The sequence below is a fragment of the Diadema antillarum genome, unplaced genomic scaffold (assembly GCF_040938485.1).
Source record: "Diadema antillarum isolate AM-2024a unplaced genomic scaffold, OU_Dant_1.0 seq00002828_RagTag, whole genome shotgun sequence".
Lineage (NCBI taxonomy): Eukaryota > Metazoa > Echinodermata > Echinoidea > Diadematoida > Diadematidae > Diadema > Diadema antillarum.
Window position 1 is genome coordinate 1 of NW_027273424.1, and position 8304 is coordinate 8304.

The following is an 8304-nucleotide window of genomic DNA, read 5'->3' on the forward strand; positions in this document are numbered from 1 at the left end:
CAGTCAGAATAAGTGTGATAATCCCAACACCTATCAAAATTTCTGGGATTTACATTTCATACATTTAAGAATAAATCCTCCTCGAAATGAAAGCATTCCTTCATGATATTGTTTGATCCCAGAATGCTTTCTAATGACTTCAAGTTTGGAAGTGTTTGGTTCTTATAACATGGGGCTACTACGTGGCCCTGAGTGGGAAGTTGTACATACAAATAGTGAATGATCATGAGTGCGATGGTACAAAGATTTCGCACGAAGTGAAAGATAGAGGCGCTGTATTAAAGCAAAGCCGAGTTGAATAGTGCACCTCATCTTTCACCGAGTGCGAAATCTTGTTCCATTGTACGAGTAAAAACCATACACTGTTTTATACAACACCTCGCACGTCAACAGATGTGGTCCACACAGATTCTTGAAGTTAGCACAGAAATGGCAGCCATTTTCCGTGGAAGGCGAATGAGTGGTTGCACAGACACAGCTGTGTGTATGTACATGTACGTATGCGAAACCGATTAGTTGAAATTCTTTACAAAAATGAGTGACAAAAGTACACGCTTTAAGCGTGCTTGTATTTGTTGAGTGTGCGCAGCAAATGTTTGTTTATTGTGACATCAGAGCCGTGCAATGGAACAAAAACTTTGAGTCAATCGTGAGTTTAACACGGGAGTCAGTGGAAATGGCCATGCGCTATCCATTTTTGCTCAAACAAAACTGCACGGCTGACAGCCACAGCGTGCGTTGGTACAGTGGACCAGTTGGATAGCTAAATTGTTTTCAGGTGTTGTATAATATGTTCTACTGGAGGAGATGTAATGTGAGGCTGCATGAAAGCAATATCTAAATAGTACCTCGGAAGTTAATTTTTAGGTAATAAGGCAAGTATTAATGACATTGTTAATTTTTTTTTCATAAAAAAAAAAGATATATAAAGTTATATTAATTTATACATGGGCAGGATTCGAACCTACGATCCCTGATCACTGGACAGGTGTCTTATCCACTAGACCACTGAGCTTCCACCTGACAGCCAGTGTTGGTTCGAAAGCCTTATAGCATGCAGCGGTTACTGCATATTTATTCAAATTAATGAAATTCTTGTGTATAAGGATATAGAACCAAATGGAGAAGACGCTTGTCTGGTGATCAGGAGGTCGTAGGTTTGAACCCTGTGCAAGTATGTATGCCCATGACCTTTTATCATGGCTACTACTAAAGCAACAATTATAATTCTGCGCTTATTTACGTCAGTGTAGGGCAATTTGTCGATCAGTTGCAATAAATGTGTTAATAGTGAAAAGGTCATGATTACAACTGTGTCTTTATATCTCATGCAGGGACTTACTATGCGTGGTATAACAGAACTTCTGCTAACCTCTGACAATACCAGGACTCATATGGAAAATGGCCGATTACCAGGAGGTGAGTGAGTATATGGACAGTTTAATGAAAGGCAAGTTCACAAAAATAGATGTTTGGATTGAGTGAATTTAGCATTATTAGTAGAATGCACCAGTGAAAGTTTAAGGAAAATTGAACAATTCATTCAAAAGTTATGACTTTATCAAGTTTCTGTGCAGCTATCGTTGGATGAGAAGACAACTATTATATAGTTTGTGATGTTACATGATACGTGTATATAAAAAGAATGGAAGTAATTAGAATTCAACATATTTCCATATATATCTGGCAAAGTAAAAGAGTGCTGGACTTGCCTCTTTAGAAAGCTGGAGAAACAATATTACCCTTAACTTATGTTGGCAAGTTGAGGGAATGTGTACTTTAAAAAATGAAAAAAAAATCAAACTTTGTGGAATGATCTTTATATTTTCTTTATATCATTGTACATTACATGACATTACAAACAATAATGATATTAATAGTGATTATTAAAATTATATTAAAAATGATACTTTTTGCAAGCTAACCACATCTGTTCTCAGACTGGCAATTAAATGACACCCAGTGAAAATCTTCCACTCTAGGAGGGATGGAATTGATGATGGCTATTTTTAGTTCAGATTGTTTTCTGTATTGTATGCAGCTGTCCTCCAGGCCTGTAATTTTGTTTTTGTTGTATTTTTGTTTCTAGTGTTAATGACAGCCAACTTTCAGGAAAATGTGGACAAACATTTCCAGAACTTGATAGACCTTCAGGTTAGTTCCAGATAAGTAGTGTGTAAAAGGATGTACAGTACATTCTACAAATGTATGCCAAACTTGAATCAGCAATAACAATAGCTAATTTTTGTCTTGTTTTGTTGTTGTTGTTTTACATTGATACAACAGTTTTCACTCTCAAATTCTTCTTTTTGATAATTGTCATAGTCATCACCTTTTTAGATTGCATGCAATGTCCGGCTGACAGGTTATGTTTGGGCTTGAAATATTGATTGAAATATCTCTGGCAGGAAGTTATATCAGTCACAGATTTTATGATCCCAAACTCAAGACAAACGTAGAAGAAGAATAGTTCTTTCAGAAAATATGGAAAACTCTAAATTGACTTGTTGACCTGTTTTACCTTTTTTGAGTCCTCATGTAAAATCAAGGGGTGTGCAACTTTTTGTTGGTTTTGTGATGCAATGTCACTATTGACATATAAAAGCTTGCTTTGAGGATCATTTTTCAATGCTTTTGAGAGATGCATATGATACACAAGCAGAGATGCCAACCAATACAATTTTATTGTATTTAGTACGATAAACAGTGAAATACAATAATACGATATTGCCTCTCAAAAATATGACCTTTCATCTTTGAAATAAAAGAAAATTAAGCCAATATAAACCACAGAAAACTGTAGAAAACCACATTATCATATAGAAAGATGCACTACTACAATTGTAAATACCTACGACCCCTACTAAAATGTTGAATGGCTGGCCTCCACTTTGTGAAAATAGGAAGGAAATAAGGGGATACTTTACAATTTTCTCATCAATGTTGATGAGGTAGCAACATTTTACTTGCCCATTCTTACCAGGGAAACATTTCTTCTGACATTTTACTAGGGGCCCAGGGCGAGCGAGCTAGTGGTGGTTTCAAGATTTCATAATCTGATTTTCCTCTCCAAGATCTGATTTTTTAGGATATTTGATTTATTTTTGGTTTTTATGTCGAGAAGTTGGCATCTCTGCACAAGGATATAATCTTGAAAGTACCTCCCTGATTTCTCTTTGAAACCTCCCTGACTTTCAGGTATGATTGTTGGTAGTCCTGCTTATATAACTAGTCTCAAAAAGAAGACATGTTACACCATGACCCTTGTTTGATTTGGACCTCCTTCAGGGGAATGACATGCCGCTGATGGCCATGGAGTTCTGGTCAGGCTGGTTTGACCACTGGGGCGAGAAGCACCACATCTACGAGCCTGAAGGTACTCCCAACCGTCCACGCTCTCAACTTCAGCTTGATTTATTTTTTTATGGCATTGTGTGGCACTGTTTTTTCAGCTAATCAGTGGTTATTTGCATTGTACTTTATATCAGTCCGGGCTTGCTGGAAGCTTTGGGTTTCTTCTCCCCCCCCCCCCCCCCCCCCCCCCCCCAAAAAAAAAAAAAAAAAAAAAAAAAATTGGAAACAGTGCACAAAAGACAGAAGGGATAAGACACAGCAGTTGGCATCATGGCATGCATACAGCTTGTCCTTTTCATGACAATTCTTAGGCATGCAAATTTACTAATTGTCTTTACAAACAGATACTGTATTTGTGTAGAAACAATTTTACTTTTTTGTAGATACATTTGTAGATCTGGAGCCAACTGCCTCTTTCAAATCAGCTGTAGGAAGACATTTTCTAATTGAAAGTGCACCTCAGTTTCCCAAACAAATGCCGCACTTCCAAAAAATTTACTAATTATAAAACATACAAGGAACATGCTAAACTTTGCTGTCAAAATTAACTGTTTACAGTGGTTGGCTTTCTATCTGTAGAGACATCTTCAATGAATAGGAGGCTTACTACCCCACAGCCTAATACATTGCATTATTTTTACTTTTAGCTATGCTTTTTCTTAAGCTTGATTAATGACGATGATTTTCCATTCGGTGCACTGGACATCACAAGTTGCCACTGGGAAAATTGACATGCTTTTTAAAAAGTGTGCAACCAGACTTCACTCTGATATCTTCTTTGCATGATTCTTTCCTATTTAGTGTACTCTGCAGTTACCATTATCACTGTTAGCATTATTAGCAAGCTTTCAAGAAACTTGTAAGATGGTGTGATTGACAAGTCTATTTTTTTATTTATTTATTTATTTATTTATTTATTTATTGATGTATTTATGTATTTATTTATTTATGTATTTATTTATTCATTTATGTATGTATTTATTTATTTATTTATTTTTCTTTGTAGGACTTGCTGGCTTGACGAAAGCCATCTTGGAGAAAGGTGCATCGGTGAATTTTTACATGTACCATGGTGGCACCAACTTTGGCTTTATGAATGGCGGCAACTATGATGGAGGTTATAAACCTACTATTACCAGCTATGGTGAGCTATGCATGGAAGATGTCATGAACTCTCTGCTCTGATAGTAATCATTTGTACTCTGGAGATGATAGAAAAATGAATATTCAGTCTAGAAAATCAGAATTGATACAACCTTACATTACGATACTGCAGCGCTCCCATAGACTTACACGTAATTTACCTGTACTACGCTGAATATTTTGTGATGTTTTTAGTTTTGCGAAATTAGCGAGATGTGCAAAGACGCGAAAGGGTTAAATACAAATTTGTCATCTTACTGATATTCATAAATCAAAACTCTGTTTTGATTTTGAGAGCGGAAGAAAGAATTACAGCTGTAATAAACTTTTGGACAACTTTTGTTTTTGATTTCCTATGAACTGTCACTACGTGTATATGTTTCACTGCTCTGTCTGCATTCACTGAATTCACATTTATACGTTTGATGAATTGTACGCCGTAAATGAGGTGTGCATTTCCTTTACGTCTGAATGTTGATATGCTCTACTCTTTATATCCCTCTAGATTATGATGCTCCATTATCTGAAGCAGGGGACACTACTGAGAAGTTCTTCAAACTCAAGGAGATTATCCAGAAATACACTGGCAAAGGACGAGGTATATGTGGCTCTGCACTTTTGCAGCTCAGCACCGTGCTGAACGCAAGTCTGAATGGGTCAAGGTTGATGTTTATCACATGCATGATAAAGCATGTCTTACTTATCAAGTCTTACTTACTGGGATGTGAGAGTTCAATCTGATTTCAGATTCTTTTCCTCGGCCCCAAACCCACTTTGCAGATTTTTAGCGATTCAAATACATTGAAATGTTCAGTTTTTTGCACATGAGACCTTTTTGTTTTTCATAAGTTTTGGGATTTTTTTTAGACTTTTTTTTTTGTGTGCAAGTACTCTCAGACCTCAGTACTTGGCATATTCCTCCTGTACATTGTCTTGTACAAGAGCTTTTGAATTGTATTGAGGCAAGGATAGAGGAAGGATAGATTGATTAATGAATAATAAAGATGGATGGATGGATAGATAGATGAATGGATGGCTGAATGGAAAGACAACAAGATAAAAGAAATATGAATGAGTGGGAAAAGCTCTATACAGCCGAGAGAGATATGTACCTATCAAATGCTCTGTGAGGACAGAAAAAAATCCTAGCAGTAAACGTTATTAAGTTTTCTAGATTTCCTGTTAGCACTGATAATGATTTGATCATTTTGAAGATGACATTAGTATTAAGAGAAACTTAACAAGTTATTTATTAGTATTTTTTGTAAATTAATTTTTAGACTTGGACTATAGACTGTAAAATTTTGTTGTTACATCAAGAGTCATGAGTGCATTTGTACACAATATTGAGATCAGGTAAAAGTGAACCCATTGCTCTCTTTGCACAGAAAACTATGAATGCATTGCTTTCATTAAATGTTGATGTGCAGAAGCAGAATAGTTTGCTGCAGCTGTGACAAGTTTTGTCTTTATTGCCCTCACAATGAAAATGTTGATTTCAACAATCTGTGCTCCAGCTTTTAATATTTGCATATCATGAATAGCAATACGAAGTACCATTGATACTTATTGTTGCATTAACCAATTGTCAGCAGACAGAATGATCCCCGTGACCGGGTTGGGGGGGGGGGGGGGGGGGGGGGGGAGGGGTTTAAATACACAGCAATATCAGTGTTTTGTGTCCACAAAAATAGTCTATGTATTCAACACATCAATCTAATACATGTTTTGGTATCACAGGTTTGAAGAACAATAATCAGGGCCCTGTTGCTTAAAAGTTGAGATTAAACAGAAGACAGAAAATCAAACATAGGTCTCTGAATACTCAACTCCGATTAACTGATACCTAATGTATGTTTGATTTTCTGACTTACGTTTGATTCCATCTTTTTATGTAACAGGGTGCCGTGGAGCATGATATTTGTAATTGGTAACTCAGGTATATCAAATGATATCTCTGTACTCAGTAGATGCAAGAATATGAGGTCACTTTAGTTCATTTCAAGATGCTGAGCACTGAGTTTAATGCATATTTTCTTCCAACACTTTTCTTCAATAAATGTTGTTATAGTTCCCAGTCACTTGCCGGATCTTCCTGTGGCCATTGGTAAAGTGGCGTATCCAGAGGTCAAAGTTCAAGAGAGTCTTTCATTTCCATCAGTACTGGAAATTGTAGGGGTGAGTATTCACGTACATAATATATATTTGTGTATCAGTCATATTTATGTATGTCCTACACATTTAAATCTCATTCATTTTCATACCTTGTCTGCCATGTGATGTTAAATGAAGATCTCTTTTGTCAAGATATTTATCCAAAGTCATTATTTTTTGGCTCACAAAACATTTAACTGGTTTTCATATCCTAGTATCATCAGGAGAGTGTTTGGTATGAAATATTTAGATGTAGGGAGGTATGTAGATACATGCTTATACTGAAATCTCTCTCCATTGTCAGCTCACCTCATAAAGCTGTTTAGCATCAGGGTGTGTTGCCTGTGAGACATTTTCCTTCTCAAGTCACCCTCTTTGTGTACACATGCTCCTCCCCATTCTCAACCATGCAGAAGCCCATCTACAATGATGACGTGCAGGCAATGGAGAAGCTTCCAATCAATAACGGGGGTGGCCAGGGCTACGGTTTCCTGCTCTACAGGACTCGGGTCCCTTCCAAGCCAGCCAAGCTGAAGCTGACCATATCGCCACGGGACAGGGCCCAGGTGAGAATGAGTATTCACAGTGAGTTCCAGGTTGCATATAATCTTGAGTAACTGCAGTGTCCATGTCAACTTTACAAACAAATGAATGCAGCATGTAATCTGTGCAATTTGCATTTGCCCTTTTGAACACAAGTTCCGAGTACATGTGTGCTCCGGCAGGTGTCTATGGAAAATTGGTGTTATAGCAAAATAAGTGTCCTTAACAGATCAAGTGTGCTTTAATTAGCATATCACATAATGATTGCTTCTGATAAAAAGATGTATCTTTCAGACTTTGAATACTGTCTAGGACTAAAAAGTATCATAAGTAATGAAGGATTAACAAAACAAAAACCCTGAAAGCAGGTAATTGTCCCACGCCGAACGAGTTCGAGCAGGGGACTATGAAACGGGCTCCGTACGTGTGTGTGTCCGTGTGTCCGTCCGTCCGTCTGTCTGTGCGTCCGTCTGTCTGTGCGTCCGTGTGTGATCAAAATGTTCAATTTGCTACTTCTCTGTCATTTATGAGCCAATTTTGATTCTGTTTGCTTTATATGATAGCACTACATGGGAGCTTTGAAACTTCTACACAGAATTTCAGTTGTGACCTTTGACCTTGACCTTTGACCTATATTGTACATTTTGCTTCAAAATGCTACTCCTTCGCCATTTCTAACCCGATTTCGATTCCGTTTGCTTTATGTGATGGCACTAGGTGAGGGCTTCAAAACTTCTACACAGAATTTTGACCTTTGACTTCTTTGACCTTTGACCTTGATTTTTGACCTATATTGTACATTGGCTACAAAATGCTACTCCTTCGCCATTTCTAACCCGATTTCGATTCCGTTTGCTTTATGTGATGGCACTAGGTGAGGGCTTCAAAATTTCTACACAGAATTTTGACCTTTGACTTCTTTGACCTTTGACCTTGATTTTTGACCTATATTGTACATTGGCTACAAAATGCTACTCCTTCACCATTTCTAACCCGATTTCGATTCCGTTTGCTTTATGTGATGGCACTAGGTGAGGGCTTCAAAACTTCTACACAGAATTTTGACCTTTGACTTCTTTGACCTTTGACCTTAATTTTTGACCTGCATTG

General features: G+C 37.2%; 1 protein-coding gene across 1 annotated transcript; it reads left to right on the top strand.

The window, feature by feature from the left end:
- Positions 1-1146: 1146 nt before the first annotated feature.
- Positions 1147-7283, top strand: LOC139715122 (beta-galactosidase-1-like protein 3). Its single transcript, XM_071626735.1, has 7 exons — positions 1147-1419; positions 2090-2154; positions 3289-3376; positions 4361-4498; positions 5003-5095; positions 6569-6675; positions 7065-7283. The coding sequence occupies exons 1-7, from the start codon at positions 1302-1304 to the stop codon at positions 7266-7268; spliced, it is 813 nt and encodes a 270-aa protein (XP_071482836.1). The 5' UTR covers positions 1147-1301; the 3' UTR covers positions 7269-7283.
- Positions 7284-8304: the final 1021 nt, after the last annotated feature.

Coding starts and splice junctions, on each gene's coding strand:
- LOC139715122 (XM_071626735.1), top strand. CDS start 1,302: ATGATTACAACTGTGTCTTTATATCTCATGCAGGGACTTACTATGCGT. Junction 2,155..3,288: donor AGAACTTGATAGACCTTCAG/GTTAGTTCCAGA, acceptor GACCTCCTTCAG/GGGAATGACATGCCGCTGAT. Junction 5,096..6,568: donor ATACACTGGCAAAGGACGAG/GTATATGTGGCT, acceptor ATGTTGTTATAG/TTCCCAGTCACTTGCCGGAT.